This window comes from Leptodactylus fuscus, chromosome 2 (genome assembly GCF_031893055.1).
Source record: "Leptodactylus fuscus isolate aLepFus1 chromosome 2, aLepFus1.hap2, whole genome shotgun sequence".
Classification (NCBI taxonomy): domain Eukaryota; kingdom Metazoa; phylum Chordata; class Amphibia; order Anura; family Leptodactylidae; genus Leptodactylus; species Leptodactylus fuscus.
The window spans coordinates 114260309-114286183 of NC_134266.1; the positions used below are offsets into that span (position 1 = coordinate 114260309).

General features: G+C 41.6%; 1 protein-coding gene across 1 annotated transcript in view; it reads right to left on the reverse strand.

The window, feature by feature from the left end:
- Nucleotides 1-631: 631 nt before the first annotated feature.
- Nucleotides 632-25875, reverse strand: part of FGR (FGR proto-oncogene, Src family tyrosine kinase) — a 75670-nt gene continuing 50426 nt past the window's right edge. The window contains exons 8-13 of the mRNA XM_075262722.1: nt 11536-11691; nt 10031-10210; nt 9849-9925; nt 3665-3818; nt 1370-1501; nt 632-1139 (exon numbers count right to left, since the gene is read on the reverse strand). Of these exons, the coding sequence (XP_075118823.1) occupies nt 931-1139; nt 1370-1501; nt 3665-3818; nt 9849-9925; nt 10031-10210; nt 11536-11691 (908 nt within the window). The 3' untranslated portion in view covers nt 632-930. The remainder of the gene's footprint in view (nt 1140-1369; nt 1502-3664; nt 3819-9848; nt 9926-10030; nt 10211-11535; nt 11692-25875) is intronic.

Genomic DNA, 25875 nt, shown 5'->3' on the forward strand with positions numbered 1-25875 from the left:
GTTTCTAACACTTAGCCAGGGACGCCCTTCTGCCCAGCAGTGCCTATCGCGCTGTGCTGTGGAGCGGGGAGGAGCTCCCCCCTCCCTCTCCTGATAATACTCGTCTATGGACGAGCACTGTGAGCAGAGGGAGGGGGCGTTCCTCCCCGCTCACACTGTGCAGCACGATAGGCTTTTTTGCTACAGCTCACTATATGGGGCCTTAACCTTAAACAGTATTTATTCAGGGGTGTAACTTGAGGGGGTGTAGAGGGTGCAGTTGCATCAGGGCCCGGGAGCCTTAGGGAGCCCATAAGCACTGGCATCAGTATTGAGATTGCAGCTTCCATCTGGACCATAAGCCAAAGAGACCCACAGATTACCCTAACCACACTAAAGGTTGATTAAACTCATTAGCACCCATAGCTATCACTATCAAGAATTCGTGGAAGGGAAGAGGCAGGGGTCCCAGACAAAAGATTGCATCAGGGCCAACAAGACTTTAGTTATGGCACTGTATTTAATACATATAATGGTAGAGAACTCAGCATGCAACACTATTTTAATGCATAACTTTTGATAGAAGTTTTAAAACAAGACTCGCAGAACATAGAATAAGTGAAATAAACAGGACATATGAGAAATCCCAGGTATCATTATCCACATCACATTAAATAGTTGCATTCATCGTTTCATAAACAGGGTTTATATGAATTGCCCTTGATATTGCTGTTGTCATGACCAATGCTTCAATGTTTAGTATTTCAAGATCTTGTTCTTGTCATTCTGCCATTCTTTTGTATATCCCATGCACTTCAAGAACATATTCTAAGGTTTAACTGTAAAGATTCAGGTATCATCTTTTGGTGGATTGCAATAAACTCAAGACCACACTGCCAAGCCACTTATCTCTCTTGCGATATATTTCCTTCCTGTTACCTCATTCCAACTTTAGATATTGTCCCCAGGCTGATACTGTGGCTCAGTGGCTGTGAAATAATCTTCCAAGAAAGATTGCAAATACTCAAATGTTGGACGTTCCTCAGGATCACCCTTCCAGCACTGTAACATAAGGTCATGAAGAGATGGAGGGCAACCAGAAGGACATGGCATGCGGTACCCTTTTTCTACTTGCTCCAATACTTCTCTATTACTCATACCTGGTTTAGAGAAAAGACAATAACACGTAACATTTTATAACTGTAAGTAAAGATTAGAAAATTGGTACTAAAGGAGTTAATAGATATGTAGATTTTGTAACACAGTGAATATTAGCTCATGTGAACATATGTGTGTTTGTGCATAGAAATGTGTGGTCTAAGTACAGCTGTGTGTGTTGTTTTATCGTAGTAAGCTCCCCACGTTCTGTTGCCTAGCAGAATTTTTGCACCTGGATACGGAATTCTTCCTTTCGTCACCAGCTCGCACACTAGGACTCCAAATGACCAGACATCAGATTTAATGGTGAATCTTCCATACATAGCAGCCTCAGGAGCTGTCCACTTAATAGGAAATTTAGCACCTGTTTGGAAGGAAGCAGTGATAATCTTAAGACAGATCTATGCAGAATGAAGAAAAGGGAAATCTTTATTTTGGTTTTATTTGATTTTTAATACAGCAATGATTTTCTTCTGCCATTTTGATTATTGGGGGATATAATATCACTAAATAATCTTTAGTCATGAATAAGATCTTCATATTTAAATTGCCCAACAAGGGCAATATGTGGAATGTTATTCTTGCCTACATGGCATGGCCATTTTTATTTACAGTCATGGCAGTAAGTGTTGACACTACTCAAATTATTCCAGAAAATTAAGTATTTCTCCCAGAAAATTACATGTTTTTTATATGCATGTTTACTTCCTTTGTGTGTACGGGAACAAAACAAAAAGCCAAAAATGATATAATTTCACACAAAAGTCCAAAAATTGGCCGGACAAAATTATTGGCATTTGGTTATACACCCTTTGGAAAAAATACCTGAAATCAATCGCTTCTTATACACATCAACAAGCTTCTTATACCTCTCAACTGGAATTTAGGACCACTTTTCTTTTGCAAACTTCTCCAGGTCTCTCATATTTGAAGACTGCCTTCTCCCAACAGACAGATAAACAACCTCAAAATATGTTTGAACCTCCACCATATTCGACTGTTTGTACTGTGTTCTTTTCTTTGTAGGCCTCATTCCATTTTCGGTAAACAGCAGAACGATGCGCTTTACCAAAAAGCTCTATCTTGGTGTCATCTGTCCACAATATGTTTTCCAGAAGAATTTTGGCTGACGCTGGGTTCACACCTGCGTTCAGGGTCTCCGTACTATGGTTTCCGTCTTCTGCATGGCAGAAGACGGAAACCATAGACCGGGTCCGGCCGTGCGCGGCGGTGAGCGTTTTAGGCTCTCCGCCGCGAAACCGGATTTTTTTATCCGGACACAGAGTAGTGCATGTCCGACTCTGTGTCCGGATTATAAAACCCGGTTTCGCGGCGGAGAGCGCAAAACGCTCACTGCTGCGCACGGCCGGACAGCTTTCTCACCCATTCAAATGAATGGGTGAGAAAGTCTCCTGCAGGCTTCCGTCTCCTGCATCTGTTTTATGCAGGAAACGGAAACCTGCAATAAGGACCCTACAACGCAGATGTGAACGAGCCCTTACTCATGTACATTTTGGCATACTGCAGTCTAGTTTTTTTTATATGTATGTATCGGCAGTGGGGTCCTCCTGGGTCTCCTGCCGTAATATTTAATTTTATTCAAATGTTGATAGTTCGCGCTGACACTCGTGAACCCTGAGCCTGCAGGACAGCTTGAATTTCTTTGGAACTTCATTGGTACTGCTTGTCCACCATCTGAACTATCCAATCTTGCATCAATTTCTCTCTTCCGTCCACATCCAGGGAGATTAGTTACAGTGCCATGGGTGGTAAACTTCTTGATTATGATGTACACTGTGGACAGATAAACATCAAGATTCCTGGAGATGGACTTGTAACCTTGAGATAGTTGATATTTTTCTACAATTTTGGTTCTCAAGCCTTCAGACAGTTTTCGGTCCTCTCTCTGTTCTCCATGCTTAGTGTAGCACACAGAGACACACACAATTTTTATCTGGTTTCAGGTGTGAATTTGATATTGCCCAAACCTGTTACTTGTTATTTCTAGGAGAAATACTTCATTTCTTGGAAAAATTTCAGGGGTGCCAACACTTACTACCATGGCTATATTTATTAAAAAGGCTATGGAGTGTAAATTTTAGTACATATAGACTGCCTCTATGTATCCACAGTATAGTTTTCCTTTAATATTAGTATTTTGAACATAGTATAATTTCTGCATGTGGCTTGTTACTTATATTGTTTTACTATGACCCCAAAATACACTTGCTTACGACAATAGAGTGAAGCACTGCTGGCGGTAAGGAAGGCACAAGAGTGCCAGCCTAAACACAAATGCCTCATAGCAATAAAGCCACATAGTAATAGGAGCCCACACTATAGTCTCTTCATAGTAACACCATATTGTAATGCAAACACATAACAGAATGCAAACACATGCATGGGTACATAATAGTACAAATACTGCAGTACTGGCTACCCAGAAGTATTAACACAGACCTATATATACAAGTATACACTGTTATATACAATACTTATGATTAAATGTTCCTTTAAGTACAGTTACCTTGTCGAGCTGTGTATTCATTGTCTTCGATGAGACGTGCAAGGCCAAAGTCTGCTATCTTACAGATCAAGTTGTTACCCACCAGAATGTTGGCAGCTCTGAGATCACGATGAATATAATTCATTCTTTCAATATATGCCATACCGGAAGCTATCTATAAGAGTAGGGACACTTAGTTTATATCAGTCCATATAACCAGTGTAGAATTAATCAATGCCAAGTAAATCTAATGTAGATGGATATAATGAGGAATTGTTGGACTAAAAAATATAGCTAGAAGAACAAAGGTTGGAGGAAATACCTTAATAAGAGTCAAGAGTAAAATGAGTGAGGCAGAACATATGGCATGTACTAAAGCGACAGTAGTCCTGGACTGCAGATTTGGGCCTCGAAGTATCAGACACCTATACTGAGCAGACTTCCTGTTCTGCTATACTGTTTCTTGACACATTAAAGGGGCTCTATCAGCAAAATTATGCTAATAGAGCCCCACATATGCGTGAATAGTCTTTAAAAAGGCGGTGATGCACGATGCCGCGTCATCTTCGGGCACGCCTACCTCTTCTTTCTTCTTGGAGCAATGCCCTCTGGTCCCGTCTCTTCTGCCGGCTTCCTATTGGTCTTTTTCCGGCTTGAGGTCTTCAAATCCCGCGCCTGCGTAGTAGTGCTTCCCTTAGGATCGCTACTGCGCAGGCTCACTCGCCATTTTACTTAATGGCAGTTCGCAAGCGTGCAGTAAGCTTGTGTAGTTCTACGGGGACTGGCAAGTGGGCCTGCGCAGTAGTGCTCCGGAGGGAAGCACTACTACGCAGGTGCGGGATTTGAAGACAATAAGATGGAAGAAGACACGGAACCAGAGGGCGCAACTACAAGAAAACAGAAGAGGCAGGCGTGCCCGAAGCTGATGTCGCACCGTGCATCCCTGCCCATGGTGCACGTTCAGGTACGATTAGCATATATGTTTTAATGCCTTTATTTAAAAACGGGACCGGGGTTTACTATAACATTTACGGTGCCTGAATAGCCTTTTTAAAGGCTATTCACGCTTATGTGGGGCTCTATTAGCATAATTTTGCTGATAGAGCCCCTTTAAAAATCAGTCCAATATAACATTCAGCCATTAGAAAGTGGTGTCACCCTTTCAGGACATCCAATTTGTCTAAATGAGGACTAACACACATGAATCACAGATTCCATGCTTTGATATACAATGTCATCGTAGTAGCAGCAGTTAAAGCACTTGGAAATTGATACATAGGTTTTGTAGGTAATATTAAACACCTATTCAGAGCAGACCTCCTCTTCTACGTTGCCATAGACACTTAGATTATCTGCTCAGATACTCATCATAATTGGCTTCCAATTATTTGCCCATGTATGGCCAACTTAAATCCTTCTTTGATACATTAGCTATTGCCCATAGCAAGTGCTTAACAGGAGTTCTTTGTCTCCAAATCCATGTGTTTTCAGATAGAATGAAACAATTATAGATGCCGTATGCAGGGTTAATGCAGTGGTGCAGGTCAGTGGGGCCTTGTATACCCCCAATCCTCCGGTACTGAAGTATACACAGTATGATTCACTATTGAACCATATTGTGTACTGAAATGCATATTATTTTATTCTGTCTGCCTATTTACAGATTATTTCATAACTATGAATACAATAGATAGTAAATAGTAGAATCAAGTATACGGCTTACAGTAAATATCAGTAACCAAGCTAAACAAACTAGGTTCAGTGTATTTCAGATTCCTTAGACTAAGAGGCTCTCATTTCTGCATGAAGAATCCCCCGAGGATCATAACCGAGGTTTATCCAGATGCGGAAGTCCAACAGTCTGCATGTACAACAGCTCTGATCGACTGGCTAGCAACAGCGTAAAATGTTTCCTGGCTGTGTCCCTGGAACCCTGTAATTAGCAGCCTGGTAGTTGTTAGTGTGTACAGGGACGTATGCTGCCAGCATAATGAACATCTGTATATTCATCATGTTTCATACCCTCGCCCCGTGAACAGCTATACATTCCCTAACTCACTTGAAATATATACACTTCATATTGAGAAATTGTTAAAAACACCTTAACAAAATTGGTAATTCCACAATAAGCCACAATACCCTGTACCAAAAAAGGCACCCTGACATAAAGAGCAGTTGTCATAGAAGTCACATCATGACAACCAGAACATTTGACCTGAGAGACTGAACGTGACATGACCATGAATTCTCCAAAACTGTAAAATCTTTTTGGCTTTTCATTCATAGTTACAGGGATATAAGTCGAAAAGTAAGAAAAAGGCCTGGTTTTGTTCTGCAGACATCTTTTGTTTGAAAGGAGAGTCAGAAACCAAAGAAAAATAGTAACAGTTGTTTATATATTGATGTAAGCATACAACCATACTGTGGTTCAGTATTGTCATATAGGGGAAAGCAAATATTTCATGCTTTTGATCATGCCATAGATCAGGCATTGTTTTCCTAGTACTCATCAGTTCCTAAATAATAGGTTTCTCAAAGTTTAAAATTCTAGATACCATTGATGACCAGATTCAACTCTTTCTGTTACCATTTCAAAGCTGCAATGGCAGAACTAGGTTCAAATTGGTCCACTGTGGAAGCGGTGAATCCCCCGGTAGGCCCTGCACCTTTAGGTGACCAGCCGACTCCCCACTGCTTTTTTAATGGGCTGTTACCAGCCAGATCACTCCAGCTTCTAACAGCCGTTATTAACTTACCAATCGCTGCTCCTGCCCACAGCAGCCTCCTCCACTTCCTCCCCAAACTCCAGCCTCTATGGGGCCCCCTGTGCTGCACATGATGTTACTGCATCAGAACATGATGTAAGACTCACAGGCGTGGGCAGGAAAGGTAATTGGTAAATAAATAGACCCGCTGAAGCAATCCAGTAGCAGCCAAGTCACTATATGGGTGGCACTTACTGTATGGGGGCATGTAAAGGGGGAAATTACTGTATGGCGGCCTATACAGGGAACAATAAAGCAGGTGGGGGACAAGAAAGGGGATGTTATACCATGTGGGGGGCCAGAAAAGAGGGCAGTTCACTTTATGGGGGCCAGGAAAGGGGGCATTATATCATATTGGAGCCAGTAAAGTAAGGAGGTTGTTCCTAACATGTTGGAGAACTAAGCACAGATCTTAGATAGCTATAGGCTAGTTCAAAACCTTGTTTCTTCATGTAATCCCAGACAAACATGATGATGTTGGGGGCCATATCATCACTTCCAGGACTCCTTGTTCTTCTTTAGACTGAAGATAGTTGATAATGACATTGGTCATTGTACTGCATCTGCATAGTGTAATCCAGGCAGTGGCCTAAAGTCTTGTAGGCCCTTGTGCAAACTTTGTCCGGGGCTCCTCTATACAGCATATTCTAGATAGCGAAAGTTTTAGGCGCTGCAGCAGTATCTCAGATACTTTAAAGGGTATGAGAAGGTGAAAGGCAAAGTACAGGAATCACTCTATACCAGCCCCAGATTCTGCAGGATTTTGGTTTGCCATTATTTTGCCGGAAGTTAAGGCTGTATTTTAGGTTTATTTATTTTGGTGTTTTTCTTAAATAAACCGCTTTGTTGTAAGATTTGTGTCCTTGTCTCTGATTGCTTGGGTCCACACCACAGCTTCTACTCAGCTCCCTTCCCCACAAGGAAAACAAATGTAGTACCCACAACTGCAGTTATCAAGAATACGGTGAGTGAACAGGGCAGTACCCAGCATAACAACAATGCTCTAGGAAACAGCTAATCTGCAGTTCTAACAGTGTAAGAGATCTAAGAGCTCATTGGGGGTCCAACACTCAGGACCCCTGCTGATCAGCTATTTGAATGGACTATGGTGCTTTTGCCAGCACCATGACCCTTTGTCTACTTACATCACACAGAATCTGTTTTCTAATGACTATGCAATGTAAGTATAGCCTTTACTAAAAGTGTATGACTGCTATAAAAAAAGATGGAGTGTGATGTGAATAGTGAAGGGACACTGCAAAGTGTAATTTGTTTCCCAGAGCCCTTATACCCACAATGTAATGCTCCACAGTGTCTCTTCACAGTATAATATGCTCCCTACCATGGCCCCAAAGAGTATAATATGCTCCCAATAGCCTTCCTTCGACGGTCAAATATGCTCTGGAAGCTCCAGCTGCTTCAGGTGAGCCCCACAAAATTCATTTGGACAAATATTCATGAGGTTCAACCCTCCAATTCATTTAATTACTATTACTGAAATCTGCAATCTCCTCAGACCCCAGACAATAATTAGTGGAGGTACAGGGAGTCTCCAGCATCTTCTTCAGGCTTCTTACGAGCTGTGACTGACAATACATGCCCCAACAGCAGCACTGAGGTCTGTGATTGGGCCTCACTGGTCACGTGGGGAGTGCTGACATCATGACACTGGTGCCCCCACGTACCCCCAGAGCATGTGACATCTGCTGCAGGTGGGAAGAAGCATGTAGAGGATGCTGGAAACCATCAGACACCCAGGATAGGTGAGTATCAGTATTTGTTATTTTTACTCACCTCACCTGGACTGGATTCTATTGGAAAGGGATCTGGCAACATGTACATACATCACATGATGCTGGGCCCCTTTCTGTTAGTGGCGCTGTCCACAGGCAGTAGAGATGTGTGCCAGTCTCTGCTGTCTGAGGCCTGGATCACATCTGCATCTGCATGTGTTTTACGCGCAGTGTCAGTACAAATCATGCGGAGAGAAAAGTGCTGCTTGCAGGAACCAGAGGGACCCAAGTATACCTATCTACTGTTATGTTACATCCATAAAGAAAGGACATGTTTATTGGTAAATAGTATAGCTGGCAACAGGATGTTGGGCACCACAGAGGGAGGGCCATTTCGCCCTAAATGTGCTTTGTCTAGCCTTATAATACAATAGTGCTGGGAATGGGGTGGGGGGTGCTTTATGCAGTTCTCCCAGCAATCAACAAGCAAAATATATCATGTAATATTTAAAACAAACAGTTCCATTGCATGTATCTTTATTATCCCCTTCCTGCAGTAACAAGCCCTTATGCTGGTTCCCCCTTACTGAGCCTGGGTTCACTCCTTCAATCCCTGCAAAACGGAAGACTCCCAGATCATCTTGATGACATTCCCTAATATGTTCAATTAGGCGAGGGGAACCTTTCCCTGACACAATTGATCTATAATGTGCTCTAAAGCGAATATGCATTTGTCTAATCCATTTCCCAATATAAAAGCGATTATATTGGACAGGGATGGCACAAACAACAAAATCCAATTTGGAGCTAATGAAATGTGTGGATTATCACACCTATTCTTGGGGTTTTCTGCTACACATTATAATATCTGCAACTTTTACCAATCTGCACACAATTCCTCAGCCAATTACTCTGGGTGACCCTAAAATGACTATTTACCAACTTGTTCCTCAAGGTCAGACTTCTCCTACAGGCCACACATGGGGACTCCACCAGTGCTGTTATGTCATAAGGGTAGACAAATCACATTTAGTGTGAAACGGCCCGTTGCCTTGCTGTTTTGCAAATAATGAATGGTGTGGTAAAGTGTATGGTAAAATGGTGGACAAGGTGTATATCTCACCTGGTTTCCTCAGCCAGGCATGGTATCGGAAATTCAGTAGGATACATGTTGCTTTTGCAGAACTTAGTCTGCTAGGGCTCTTTATTTAAGATACATGGGCTGGATTTCCTGGACTGGAGGACAGGTTGGCAGTAGAAGTCTTCCTGTCCACACCCCTAGTCCACTACGGGTTTTTCCCTAGTCCCAGGTGTTCTCAGGTGAGGCTTCCTGAAACCTCATTACTGGAGAAGGAAGCCTGAAAAGGGCTGACAGGTTTAGAACCTGAGGCCCGGTTCACATCTGCATCAGTAATCTGTTCGGGGGAGTCTGCATGGGAACCCCCCCAAACGGACTACCAAACGCATTGGCAAGCAGTGTGCAGTGAAAGCACATGGATCTCATAGACTATAATGGGGTCCACATGCTTTCCGCAGGTCTCCGTACGAGTCATGCGGACAGGAAAGTAGATTGTGAACTACTTTTCTGTCCACATGTTCTTTCCGCATTTGAATGGGTTTTAAAAGCAAACCACTGGAGATGTTATGGAGAACGTAGATATTTGAATGTTTATTTTTATATTATTGAAACGGTGATAACCCACGTACCTGTGCTGACATATCCACTAACTGTGGTAACTTTAAAAATCGGCCTTCATTTTCTTTCAGATAATCGAGCAGGCTTCCTAGGGGAGAAAACCAGACTAAAGTTGGACTAGTTCTTGGCAGCTAAATTGTATAGCTACATTTTACAGTAGTAGTGTGGTCAGCTCACTGCTGTATATACTCACCCTGTGTCATAAATTCAGTGACAATGTATATGGGCTCCTCAGAAACTACTGCATATAGCTGGACCAGTTTGTCATGGCGAAGCTTTTTCATGATCTGAGCCTCCTCCAAAAATGCTTCTGGAGACATAGTGCCTGGTTTGAGGGTCTTCACAGCTACTTTAGTTGTACCGTTCCATGTGCCTTGTAAGTATGGAAAGTTAGTGAAATGTGAAAAATAACAAATGTCACAATATATGACATATAACGGAGAACTTCTTCTGAAATTCCATTTCATGTTTTTATGGCAGGTTTATATAATAGGACTCTCTACACTATCTAAACTAAAGTGGACTTTTTATACCAGAGATCTATAGTCTTCTTCCAATTTATTACATGTAAACTAAGGCCCCACATAGTGCAAAAGCTGCTTTTTATGTTGAAGATTTTGCTGCAGTCTTTCAGCCAAAGCTAATAGTGGATTGATCAGAAGGAAGTAGTATAAGGCCGGGTTCACACAGGGTTTTTGGTCTGGATTTTGACGCAGAATCAAAATCCAGCTCAAAAAACTGCCTCTCATTGAATTCAATGGGTTCCTTTTTCTGTGAGTGGTTTGTTCCCGCTCGTAGAAAAAGACGCGACATGCCCTTTCTTCAGGCAGATTCCCCGGCTGATTCAGCCGCAGACGTCTGCCTCGTGACACTCCATCCCGACTAAGCCCATTCATTTGGACCTAATTCGGAGAGGAATGCCTCGACTGGATGCCGGTGCACTGTATGCACTGCACTGGCATCCAGTCACGGCTAGCCATTTTTTGGACCGGATTCTGAGGCGGCCCCCACGTCAAAATCCGGTCCAAAAAACTCCCATGTGAACTTGGCCTAAGAGCTTCTTAGATACTACCCATTCCTCCTGTAGCCACTAGTAGTGTTTTGCTCAAAATATGCAGCAAAATCTTCAACAAAAAAAGCAAGCATTTCTGCAACGTGGGGCCTGACGCTAGGTTTGCACTAGTGTTTGGATTTCCATGTGGGGGCTTGAAAAGGATGGAAAAATGCAGAGAGAGAAGTCATGCTTACAGGACTTTTCTCACCACATTTTAAAAGTGGAATGGGGAAGGGCATCCCTAAGCAGAGACCGAGCACTAGTGTGAACCTAGCCTGAGCCTAAGGCCAGGACAAAGTGGATCCCTGCAAAGAAATAGTGATGTGAATCCAATCCAAACATTGCGGAAAAATATATGAAACACGTTGCGGTTTTAGAAATCACAGCATATCAATTATACCTATGAAAAAGGTTTCCCTATAGGTATAATTGAAGCAGAAAGTCTGTAGAGGAAACTTTCTGTGAAAAATGCTATGGGAAAAACCTTGATGCGTTGCCGCTACAGTTTTTCCCACAGCACTTTTTTGCTCCGGCCTGCTACATGGGACTTTAGTCTTAATCTGGTTTTCTAGGTAGAGCTGGACAATAACAATAATGCATTCAGTGATGAATCTCAACTATGAAGACAACCAATATAGTCATACCTTTCCAGACATCTCCAAAACAGCCCTGTCCCAGCTTTTTATCTAGAGTGATAGACCCCCTTGATATTTCCCAGGCATCTTTTGCAAGTCCCATTGTTTGAGGCTTTAGGTTGACACAAGGCTTTGTTAACAGTTGACAAAGACCATCATTGAATTCTGCAAAGATAATGAAAATGTATTTAATAGATAATAAATTATAGTAAGGCCTTGAAACAGTCATGAGCAACAAAAATATGTATTATATTGGATCTGTGAAAAAATATGCTGGCTTTTTACCTCTTAATGACATCATGTTTGATGACTTCATGATTGCAAGTGCTAATAATAAGAATGTGGGTGCAAACAGAAACACTACTTGTAGTCTTGGCAGCGCTGCTAGGATAGCCATAGGATTGTTGTCCCTTCTGAGATTGAAAATGAAGTTTTTGATTCCTTAGCTCGCTCATCTCAGTCTTAGGAAGATGTTACATCTGAAGCAATGTTTCGAGTACAACCTTTAGACAGGGTTCTGTGTGTTGTTCCTTTTCCCCTAATGTTGTAATTTACTACATGGCCCTTCTGGACTGTTATCCATGTGCTTCTTCACTTTCACTGACACAAATTCCTAGTAGAGATGTGGCACCTGCTGAGAAAGTCCTAGTCTGATTCTTTCTCCTCTCTTTAATGAGCACAATCAGCATTTTTTGGAAGTAGCAAAGATAGAGGTGAAAGAGGAAGATATGACCATTAGTTGTGGAAATAGTAGTAGTGGGGGTTTAGTACTAGTAGTTGCGCTGATAGAGGTACTAGGGGGAAATCTCATGGTGAGAATTATGACGGACGTGTATGAATCCAATGGCTATGATGAATTAAAAAAATGGGGATGACAATGGCATTGCTTATGAAGATTCTTTTGGACCTGACCACCCCATTTGTACAGAGGAACATCTCTCCATACTCACATGAAAAAAACATCACCAGCAATTTTGGCAAAATAGAATTGGCAGTGAAAAGTGAGCAAGACCATCCTACTCATTCTGCCCGTGATCTTTCTTGTAGGCAGGCCACATCCACAACTAGCGCATGGTCATCATTATTATCATCACCACCATAGACTTCCCCAACTTCTCCTTCATTCCAAAGTCAGTCATCCATAAATGAATATGTGTCCAGAAAACAACAATATGCACCCAGTCATCCAGTGGCTCTGAAATTCGTACTTGGCCAAATTGCTGATGGAAAAGTAACTGTTTTAAAGCTTGGATTCAACTGCATTTCCAAACTGATTGCATGTAGGATAGCAAACAGGATACCTAGCAGCCATTATTTCTGTAGGAAAGCTTTCCATGCTTTATGTAGAGAACGTGGACCTTTTCTTGGATATGTCACTATAGGGAAAGGTGCATGCCACCGTTGACACATGGAGCAGCAATTATGCACAAGGATAACACATGGTTTTCACAGCTCATTGAATCAATGTTTTGAGTGGAAGTGGCCACAGTCCAGGAATGACAAGGCCAATGCTAGTACCATCCCATTTGTGCAGGTCCAATTTCAAAACAAGGTGGGGCACTCTTCCTCACTGGAACATTTCCCTTCACCTGGGGAAACCATTGCTTTGACTCTATCCCCCCCCCCCCCCCCGTTTCATGGGTGTACATTGAAACACTATCATATGGTTTTACAGCTAATGAGCCCAGATCAGAAAAGCCTCACAGCAAAGGAGCTGCTCTGCTGTGTTCTGCAGCAAGTATCCCATTGGATGGCTCCCCACAAAATACAACCAGGCTATGTTGATAGCAACAATAGCACGATTATTGTGCCTCTATTGCAGTTGTATAGAATAACACATTGTCCCTGTACATCACTTCTGCTAAATTTTGTCATGTGCCATTTTATGAATGCATACAGTGTCTTAAGGGAGGCACTGTTCATGGTCAGTATGGTGCCTGTGCATTTCAGCCATTCTTGTGTGGCTAAAAACACACTGCTGGGCTTGTGGCAAAAAAAAAAGGCATTCCCTTTCATAGCTTCATCTGCTTCCAACTCACTGGAATTATATATTACATATGCTAGAGCATATGGGTGAGCAACAGAAAGCGGTTAATGCCTTATTAACCCCTACCCTACATCTGCCATACAAGTATGGTGGATGTCGGGTGTTTAAATATGACAACTAGAGATGAGCAAATACTATTCGAAACTCCCGTTTTGAATAGCACACACCCATAGGAATGAATGGACGCAGCCGGCACGCAGGGGGTTAAGCGGCCGGTCGCCGGCCGCTTCCATTCATTCCTATGGGTGCATGCTATTTGAAACGGCCGTTTCGAATAGTACTTGCTTATCTCTAATGACAACTCCTCAGCCAGCCGAAAATCAAAAAATTCCTGTGGCAGGAAGAGGTTAATGCATGCAGCAGAATGATTAATGCATGCAACAAACCACAGAGAAAATGTGTTATTTTGAGATCCACCATTAGAGGCTCATGAGAGTAGTGTGTCGCCTTCTGAAACCCTTTGAAGAGGCCACCAAATTTGTCAAGGATATCTGCAGTATCAGTGAGGTCATCCCTTTACTATATATCTTACAGGAAAAACACTGATGAAGAACAGCTTTCACTTTTTGATCACAGTCATCACCCTTGGGTTATGCAAGAGGAGTTGGAGGAGGATAAAGTAGTAGGTCAGGATTTTCCTGGTGGAGGACTCCTAGTCAGCTACTACGACTGCCTCCATTCTGCCTGGTCCATCATTTTCTCCTATTCTACACTGTTGGTGCCACAGTGTTGGCATAACACAAAATATAATTAAAAAAATGTCCCCACCTCAAAACAAAAAAAATACACACAATTACTTCATCCAATACCAACGCCATTTTAGTTTCACATCTTCTGCCATAAAGAGATACTTTTTGGTGACTATTATTTTTTATGTCAATTCCTCACCGAGTTTCATCTGGTACACACACTGACAGTGTGCCAAAAATGTTTCTTGAAATTCTGTAGTCACTCCTTGGTGTAGAATCTGCTCCATAATCGGATAATTTTGGTGTGTGTGGTTTTTTTTTAATCAATTCATCACTTTGCTCTATTTTTTCTTGAACTTCTGTAATTGTCACACTTTGGTCTGGAATTTCTTCCCATAAAGGGATGGTTCTTGGTGTTTTCTCTTTTATACAGTCAGTTCTTGATCAGTTTTCCACTGGCTGGCACATTGATAGTGTGCCACTATTTCTCAAATTCTGTTGTTGCCACTTACCACTGCCACACTCTTGGCATAATAACAATAAAATAAACCCACCATTGCTTCATCCAATACCAACACAATGGTAGTGCAGCATTCTACTCCCATCATTTTTGTCAGCTTTTGTTTTGGAAAGCCACTTCTTCAGCACTTTTCAGCCACGCACACTGCCACTGCCACATTTATTCAATATAGCAAGCCTGTTGCACTTACAAGTCCCCAAAGGGGATAATTTATATACCAAATCAGTGCTACAACAATGATATGACCACTGTGTGTGTATGAAAAAATATGGACAGGCATCTTCCCTAAAAACGGGCAACGTTTTGCAAAGTTTTAAATGTTAAAAAAACATAAAAGAAAGTGGCAGTGTAGTGTGTGGTTAAACTAGCAGTTTGCATCCACTGCCAACCATCTGTTTACCCACAGACATACATGCCAATGTCACTAGCCATAACTTAAGCTGTGTTTGCTTTAGTGCTTTAGACAAATGGGTTAGATAGAATATTAGGAGCCTTTGTTTTTCTTTTTGGATGTTAAAATGTTGCTTTCAATATATTACATATTTATTTCTTTATATTTCCAGTTTGCACATTCACATTACAATATCATGTTAAAATGGTTTCCTCAGAATTGCCTGGAGAGACTATTGTAACATTTTTGTCACAGTGGAGACAGTGGAGACCAGCCTTGAAATAAAGACAAGTGTTATTGTGACATCATCACAATAGAACATAGCCTGTAACTGAATATGGGTACTATTGTGACATCATAACAATGGAACACAGTCCATGAATAATAACATTAGCACAATAAACCATAGCCAACAAATGACTACAAACTCTACTGAAACATCATCACAATAGAACACGACAAATAATGGCATACAGAGACTATTGTGACTTCAGTACAATGGAACACAGACAAGGAATATAGACAAACAACCTAAAATGGATGTAAAAACTACAGTGACATCAACATACAGTAGATAGTCTACATATAGTAGACTATAGTGATATGAACAAAATCGTAGTCAGCCTATCAATGACTATATTAGGCTCCTGTAACAGTATGAAAATTTTAGACTTACAAACTTGTGACATCATCAGAATGAAGCACAGCCAAAGAATGATCGTGGTCGCAGGGGGTGCAACTGCTACTGGCCCATGGCCAGCTGGAAATGACCAGAGCCCCGGACCACCATGATAATGGTCAAGGACAGCCTTGTTCCCCAACCGCTATACATATTGCTAATGGAAAGGGGCATACACAAAAAAAAATCCCTATTAAAATTTAACTTTTAATAATTTCTAATAAAACGAAAATCCCTTCCATTAAAATTAATAACTGGTAGCGCAAGAAGACTGTCCAAGTTCAGGACATAGATAAGAGCTCCTATATGGGTGCATAACATGTGGGACTCAACCCTCACTCTGTTTCTTGCGGTCACCACTGTCCAAATAATTAGTGCACTACCACTATATTTCAATCAGGTAGCCCTATCGCCGTCTTCTAACATCCCAGGTTATATGTCTCTACATGGCAATACAAAAGTAATGAGCGTGGGTTAGGATTTGCGAGTTAGGTCCTATATCAGTGGCTGTTTTACCCCCGTCCCGTCAATCCTCAAGGACTAGGCTGCCAATCGCCGGACCCCTGCTAAATATTTCCCACGCAAATGATTTGCTGACCTTGACGCATTTCCCTATATGTTCATCAGGAGGTATATTATAATAGCGTTATTGCAAGGTAGATGTGCGGTGAAAACCGCAGTTCACGGGACCATGAGGGTTGGCCCCATTACTTAAAGGATCCTTTAAGTAACGGGGCCAACCCTCATGAGGGTTGAGTCCCACATGTTATGCACCCATATAGGAGCTCTTATCTATGTCCTGAACTTGGACAGTCTTCTTGCACTACCAGTTATGAATTTTAATGGAAGGGATTTTCGTTTTATTAGAAATTATTAAAAGTTAAATTTTAATATGGATTTTTTTTGTGTATACTCATTAGTCTACTCCCTATACCCTGTGTATTATTTTAATGGAAAGGGGCCCAACATTAAATGCCAGCCCAGAAGAGGTGTATAAAAATAAAAAAAAATACTTATACTCACCTGTCCTGGGCTGAGCATCTGCTCCAGGACTCTTCCTGCTGGCAACTGAGGTCATGTAAGTGGTCACTTGGGGCATGCTGGCGTAGTGATGTCATTGCGCCCCATGTGATCGCTTGTGTGCAAGAACTCACATGGAAGACAAAAGAGGATGCCCAAGACCACATGACCAAGCGAGGATGCTCAGGAGATGGGAGGTAGGGTGAGTATAAGTGTTTGTTATTTACTACTGTGTGGGGGCCACTGTTGAGCATATAATACTGTGTGGGGGCCACTGTGAGCATATAATACTGTGAGGAGGCCACTCCTGAGCATATAATACTGTGTGGGAGCCACTGTGAGCATACAATACTGTGAGGAGGCCATTGCTGAGAATATAATACTGTGTGGGAGCCACTGTGAGCATACAATACTGTGAGGAGGTCACTGCTGAGAATATAATACTGTGTGGAGCCACTGTGAGTATATAATACTGTATGGGGGCCACTGTGAGCATATGATACTGTGTAGGGGCCACTGTGAGCAAATAATACTGTGAGGGGGCTACTGTGAGGCTATAATACTGTGTGGGGCCACTGTGAGCAAATAATATTGTGTGGGGCTACTGTGGAGCATATAATACTGTGTGGGCACCAAAAGCAGAGCACGCAATTCTGCTTCGAAAGGTGTGTGAGGTGTGTGAAACTACTCACTGATTCATGCTTGATAAATTTTGCCAAAAGTAATTTTTTCCATGCTAGCGGTAGACAGTTTGGTCCTTTTAGATGTCACAATGCCGCCACAGCAGTGAACACCCTCTCAGTCATTAAGTTTGAGGCTGGACAAGATAAAACTACCATCGTAAACTGGCCATCTCCTTTCTCTGCTTTCACCTATTTGCCCAGAATTCCATGGGGTGAATGTCATCTACTGGAATAAAAGAGCACTCTAGATACAACTGTACCTACTCGTAACTGGTTGGGGATGCAAGTTGAAAAATTTCTGGTTCATCATATTCCAGACACTGTACTAACTGCTGTTGCTATTACTTTTTCTCCTTCTACCCAGTTTTCCTGAATAAAAAAAGCCCAAGTATGATTTTTCAGGAATTTTGGAGTATGCTTAAAATGTAAACCCTACTCCAAAAAACAAGCCATCATTGCAGTTCATTAAAAATAGGCAGCTATAAATGTAAAAAAAGTAAATAGAATGAAGCAGGATAGATATCGTAGAACCTTCATCAAGGAAAGCAGGCATTCCCAAAAGAACTGCACCCCCAAAAGAAAGCAGACATCCGCAAAAGAATCAGACATTGACCTTCAAGGGAGCTATTTCTACAAGATGGCACTAGTGAGAGAGTTCTCCACAACAATTAGGGTTGACTATCAGTAGTGCTGGGCTCGCACATACAGATCGGGTAGTACCACTGTCATCAATCCACTCTTGAGCCTGAGTGTTGTGGCTGCTTCCACTCACCAAGAAGAGTCAACCACTACACTTGGCTGTAGTGGAATACTGTGTAACACCTTTGATAAGAGTGATGCAGATTTTTGTGCAAGTGTCCATTGACCACTGCAGCAAGATGCCCATCCACCACTGCAGCATCACAACAGCGGAATCACATCAGCCAAACACTGTATACTGCTGTATTGCTGAGAGTGGTAATTTCCCAATTATGGCTTAATAGCGAGAGTCTAAGAGCACGGCAATCCAGTACTTTACTTAATGTTAATATTACACTTGTCACAGAAGAACATAAAGTTTGCCATGCTTGCAAATATGAACACAGATGCAGGGGCCTGCCATGGTTGATCTTCTTGATAAAGGGGCATCCCACCAGATTTAGCAAATGTGTCATACAGGGACCCAACTGCTAAACAACAACAATAATATTGGTGCCATTTTCACTGACAACACTGCCCAGTTGTAGTTGGCGAAGAGCAATCCAGGACGGACCATCTCCTCCGCTATGTGGCTCCTTTCATTCAGGCTCATTAGCTGTAAATCTACATGGCAGCACTTCACCTTACACTCATGAAACAAGAGAGGATTGGAAGCGACACCTTTCCCTGGTGAAAATGGAGACGGGAAACTGTGCATGGTGACGGAGATGGACCTGCAAAAATGGGGTGGAACTAGTACCTGCCCTTGTTGTATTTCTGCACTATGGCTGCTGCCACTCATAACATTGACATGGTGGGATATGAAAGCCATGTATTGTCCTTGTACATAATTACTGCTCAACATTTCTATGGTGGTGTGCACCTTTTTCAAGACTGACATATCCAAAGAAAGGCCCACATGCTCTAACCCATGTTGATATAAATCAGGGACAGCTTTCCTAGAGAAATAATGGTAACTAGGTGTCCTACATCGAGGTTAAGCGTTAGCTATAAGTTGGTGAGACTCAGTGGAATCCACTAATTGGTATGGCAGCGACTGCCACTAGCTTGGCCAGGTGCGAGTTAAGTTGCAGTATTGATGGTTGACTGGGTACATATTGCTGTTTCCTGGACAACCATTCACTTATGGATGACTGATGTTGCCGTGGAAGAAGATGAGGAGTAGGAGAAAAAGTTGTCGATGATGATAACAACGACCATAGTCTAGGTGTGGTGTGGCCTGTCTACAAGGAAGATTATGGGGAGAAGTAAGATCGCCTTGCTTACTTCCCCTGCAAGTGCCAGCCAAGGCAAGTTTCTACTTGCAGATATTGCACATTGCCATGGATTTATTGTTTGGCAATTTTGAAAAAAAAAAAAAAAATCCATGTGGAAGATGACCACGTTTAGTTGCTGCCATCAACACCAGCAGCAATAGAAACATGTCTGTCACTACTACCACCCCGACCCCACAAGTTTCCCCTAGGTTTGTTTTGGGGAGGCTTTTTTGATGCTGGGGCATTGGTTGTAATCATTATTATCACCACTATCACCACCTTCTTCCCCTGATATAACCTTGTCATCCTTATCTGGTTGCCAAGTCCAATCCACAAACAAATCATCATTCACTTTTTTCTCACTTACCATAGCCAAGGGAGTCTTGCACACCCTCATAATTTCCACAGATTTCCCCCTAGTGCTTCTACCAGAACGACTATCAATACCACACCCTCTGCCACTGCTACCTCCACCCCCAACAACCATGTGTTCCCCTTCTACCTCTGACTCCTCTACTTGCAAAAAATGCTGATTGTTTTCATCCAACTCATCAAGAAGTAGAGGAAGTGTACTCTGACTAGGAGCAGCGCCGCTCCTCCCATGAGGCGACCTGAAGCGAGTGCTTCAGGCGGCGTTATGTCAGGGCCCCAGGGAGGGCGTCATTTTTCCTTTCCTAAGCCAGTCCAGGACAAGCTGTCCTGGACTGGCTTAGCACCGAGCGGTGGATTGGGGAGGCCACTGAAGCAGCGCTGCTCCAGCAGCCTCCCCTCACGCTCAGGCAGAGATCAAGTACTCTCCGTGCCTGCGGTGCTAAGCCCCGCCCCTCATTTTGCCCTGCCCCGTTTGGTCAGCCACGCCCCCTCCGCTCCGCCCCCTCCTCTGGGGGGGGCGGCTTTCTGTCGTTCACCTCGGGCGGCGAAAGGGGTAGGCTCACCCCTGACTAGGAGAAATAGCTTTCTCAGCAGGTGCTGCATCACTAATAGGAATCTGTGTCAGTGAATAAGATGAAAGAGACATGGTTGAAAATTCAGAATTGCCCTGCAGTGAATTATGTGTTCCAACATTAGAGAAGGAGGAGGAACTCTTGACTCAAGATCAAATCACTCTTTGAGGAGTGAGCCAAATAATCAAAAACTTCATTTTCATTCTCATGAAGTACAATATACCCATGGCTACTAGCAGTGCCACCAAAACCAGAAGTAGTGTTGTGTTTTGCCACCTACATTTTTATTGATCTTGATTATAATATTGATTGGCAATTCTGACACTGTGTGTATGTTTTTTCTATTTTACAAAAACTATTTCAAGAAAAATTTAAAGAACTAAGAGCACTTAGAGAGTGACCTGGTCCATGAATATTATAATAGAAATGCATTAGTCAGCTTGGTTTTTTTTCTTTGGCTGTTACAACGGCAGTTTGTTGTATATTGGATATCCAAAAAAAACCCTAAAAGGGGTTGTCCACAAATTTCAAGACTTGGGGAAAGTGAAACATTAAAATAAAAGCATTATCTCCTGTCCCTGGCATTCCAGTGTCCGCTGCTGCGGTTTGGTCAATTGCATACTATGCCTTAACTGGTGGAAAGTCATGTGACCACTAAGGCCAATCAGAGTCCTGAAATTCATGGGCAACTCCTTTGACAAATGTAGTTTTTTCAGATTAGCATAGGCTGTGTTAGTATTTTGCCACTACAACAGCAGTTAGGGAGATTTTTCAAACTGGTACATGCTGCATCTGCGTTTTGCCATTACAATGGCAATTTGTATGTATTTACTGGAAAAAAAAACTGCAGCAGTCAGGCACACAGCATAGTGAAAAAATTTTCACTACCTCCTCTCCTATGATTTATCTATCTACCAGGCAGTGATGAATAACACATCTGTCGCTTAGCTTGACTATCAATAAAATGGCTCTTCTTCCTGTCCATAGCATCTTATATTCTGTATGTGACGTTAGCACTGTAAACCCTACACCTACCACTCATTATTGGCTGAGAGGCTGTCAGGTCATGCCAGCATGTCACAGATGTGTCTCTTCTGTATTTTCACCGTGTAATGAATGTAGAAGCAGAAATTTAAGTAGCCCTACTTGCATCGCAAAATATTTGGATTCCATTAACTACTCGACAATTTGGAATATTTGGGTCAAAGCCAACTCATAACGAATCGGTTCTCCCATCTCTAATTGACAACTTTGTAATAGGACATAGCCTGTAAATAAATATAGACTATTGTGACATCATGACAATGGAGCACAGTATAATTAATACAAACTGCTGTGACATCAAAACAATACAAAAACAACTCATGTGAACATGGGGAGAATACTATGCAGACAGACACTATTGTGATAAAATAATAAAACACTATTTAATGATAAATACTAATGTCATATCATCACAATAGGAAACTATCAATAAATACAACGGCTGCTATGACATCATGACAATGGAACACAATTGATACGACACTGAACACAGACTAGGAATAAAAGCACAGTACTGTAACATCAATCCAAAAGAATTATGTCAAACAATAGAACATAACCAAGGAAGAATAACTAAAACTAAAATTCAACACAGCCTTTGAAAAGACAAATCCTATTCCAACTTCAAAGCAATACTCTTTGGTTCAGAAAGGCAAACACTATGAATAAATTAAAGCGAGTGTGCAGTGCAGTGGGATCTTAAGGATAGCCCATCAATTTATAAGGTGGATAACCCCTTTAAAACGGAATACACATTGTAACAATAGAACACAACATATAAATAAATATTGAGATTCTTGTGCATTAACATGAATAAAAGATTATTGTGACATGGGAAAAATAATACATCATCGCAAGAGAATTTTTTCTAGGGATAAAGACATACTTTTGTGACAGCAATACCGAAGAACATACCCTAAAAGTAATACCCCACGGGAAGTCCTGCAACAAAATAGTGCTGCGAGAAAACCACATCGTGGTTCTTCCTGAAGCACTTTAAACAGAAAGTTCGCCGAGTTTTCCTCCGCGGACTTTCTGTTACAATAATATCTATGGGGAAACCATCAGCACTTCTGTAGTTATAATTGACATGCTGCAATTTCCAAAACCGCGCCGTTTTGGAAATCGTGGCGTGTCCGCGCAGCTGTTTTTAAGGCAAACTGGGCATAGGATTCTCTTGAATCCCATCCACTTTGCCTGTACTGTATCGTTTCCGCCACACGCAAATAGCGGTGTTTCCGGCCTGTGGAGCCCCGGCCTAAAATATAATAAACTATTGTGCAATGTATTGGTCTTAATAAGTTCCCTACAATGTGTTTGATTGCAACCTAACCGTGGCTAATATTTGCTGGATTAGGCATGTTGAAATTCAAGATGTCTGATCCCATATACTTTCTCCTGGAGTCAAACTATTGCAATGCACATTCAATGGACACATGGAATACAATTTAGCAATGCAGACAGGTGGCCATGGGCTGTGAACAAAGAGAAAGGAGCTTCCACTCAGTATTAAATACATTAGAAAACATAAGCAAATGAAAGGATCCACTGACTGCAAGACCAAGATTACAGCACTGTGTGAATTACTGCGAGCCTTCTCTACCAATTTGAAGCACTCAAGTATTAGCGGCCTGCAGCTGCACAGACAACTAGCCCTGGATTTTATGGTCCTGTAGCTATCGCTGTATAAGACAACATGTGTTTAATGCTGTAGGAAGCTGTATCTATCTCTGTACTTTCGGTGTCACACTTCTATTAATGTAAAAGTTCAGAGACATTTATTATTTCTAATACAGTACATTATTTCCAAATTTTATGCAGGCCAAAAGAAAAAGTATTAAAAAAGTAAGGTGCTATACCAATTATTTCCACTTGATGGCAATATCATCCTGTCTTACATGAATAAAGTAAATATTTTTTCTGATATCATTAAATTCTCTTTTTATGCAATTTTTCTTAAAGAGGTTCTGATTAATTATTTTAGTTATTGAAAAAAATGACATTATATTATATTTATAATAATATATTAGTTATTATATTATAACATGACAGTCACACTCTTACACATCTTATGTTGCGGTCAATGAATTCGATAACTCTTGTTCACAGTCTCAGGCTGCTAAGGGTGCGTTCACATGTGTGTTTTTTATCGGTTCTTCTGGTCCATCGCAAGAACAGAGGATGAATTAAATAATAAAGACAGGTCTGTCTAACGATGGACAACAATGGATCCCAGGGGTCCTTATTGGATATAATGGGGTCCGTTGAGTATCCATTGTTTTTTCCCTGACATCACCGGGTGCAAAAGTTAGGCTTGCAGGATGTTTTGTCCATAATTTCAGATGGAATCTGCAGCAGAGGCTCCAAAGAGAAGCAGATGTGAAAATGGCCTTTGGCTACATTCACACTGCCATTTCTTGGCCACTACATTGCATTAAATGAATATTATGTGATTGTATTAAGATATTCCACTACGTACTTGCACATCTCTTATGTGTGTGACACCACTTCTTATACAGTCCTATGAAAAAGTTTGGGCACCCCTATTAATCTTAATCATTTTTAGTTCTAAATATTTTGGTGTTTGCAACAGCCATTTCAGTTTGCTATATCTAATAACTGATGGACACAGTAATATTTCAGGATTGAAATGAGGTTTATTGTACTAACAGAAAATGTGCAATATGCATTAAATCAAAATTTGACCAGTGCAAAAGTATGGGCACCTCAACAGAAAAGTGACGTTAATATTTAGTAGATCCTCCTTTTGCAAAGATAACAGTCTCTAGTCGCTTCCTGTAGCTTTAAATCAGTTCCTGGATCCTGGATGAAGGGATTTTGGACCATTCCTCTTTACAAAACAATTCAAGTTCAGTTAAGTTTGATGGTCGCCGAGCATGGACAGCCTGGTCTCAAATGATCTGAAAACAAAGATTGTTCAACATAGTTGTTCAGGGGAAGGATACAAAAAGTTGTCTCAGAGATTTAACCTGTCAGTTTCCACTGTGAGGAACATAATAAGGAAATGGAAGACCACAGGGACAGTTCTTGTTAAGCCCAGAAGTGGCAGGCCAAGAAAACTATCAGAAAGGCAGAGAAGAAGAATGGAGAGAACAGTCAAGGACAATCCACAGACCACCTCCAAAGAGCTGCAGCATCATCTTTCTGCAGATGGTGTCACTGTGCATCGGTCAACAATACTGCACACTTTGCACAAGGAGAAGCTGTATGGGAGAGTGATGAGAAAGAAGCCGTTTCTGCAAACACACCACAAACAGAGTCGCCTGAGTTATCCAAAAGCACATTTGGACAAGCCAGCTTCATTTTGGAAGAAGGTCCTGTGGACTGAGGAAACAAAGATTGAGTTGTTTGGTCATACAAAAAGGCGTTATGCATGGCGTCCAAAAAAACAGCAATCCAAGAAAAACACTTGCTACCCACTGTAAAATTTGGTGGAGGTTCCATCATGCTTTGGGGCTGTGTGGCCAATGCCGGCACCAGGAATCTTGTTAAAGTTGAGGGTCTCATGGATTCCACTCAGTATCAGCAGATTCTTGAGAATAATGTTCAAGAATCAGTGACGAAGTTGAAGTTACCCTGGGGATGGATATTTCAGCAATACAATGTCCAAACACTGCTCCAAATCGACTCAGGCATTCATGCAGAGGAACAATTACAATGTTCTGGAATGGCCATCCCAGTCCCCAGACCTGAATATCATTGAACATCTGTGGGATGATTGGAAGCGGGCTGTCCATGCTCGGCCACCATCAAACTTAACTGAACTTGAATTGTTTTGTAAAGAGGAATGGTCCAAAATCCCTTCATCCAGGATCCAGGAACTGATTAAAAGCTATAGCAAGTGACTACAGGCTGTTATCTTTGCAAAAGGAGGATCTACTAAATATTACTGTCACTTTTCTGTTGAGGTGCCCATATTTTTGCACCGGTCACATTTAGGATTAATACATATTGCACATTTTCTCTTAGTACAATAAACCTCATTTCAGTCCTGAAATATTACTGTGTCCATCAGTTATTAGATATATCAAACTGAAATGGCTGTTGCAAACACCAAAATATTTAGAACTAAAAATGATTGATTAATAGGGGTGCCCAAACTTTTTCATAGGACTGTATGTTGACAGTAATTGGAAATTTGGAATTGTAACACTACTTTATAGATTGTCCATAAGTAACTGATAATTGGGATATTCTGGGCTAGAAACACGGTTAACAGAACCCCAAATGCCACAAGTTTGGTCAATTAATACTGCATTGAAAATAAACTTCTCAATATCTTAAAATAACACAAGACATACATGACAGATTCAGTGTCATTGAAAGTACAATACACACAAACACAATTACACATAA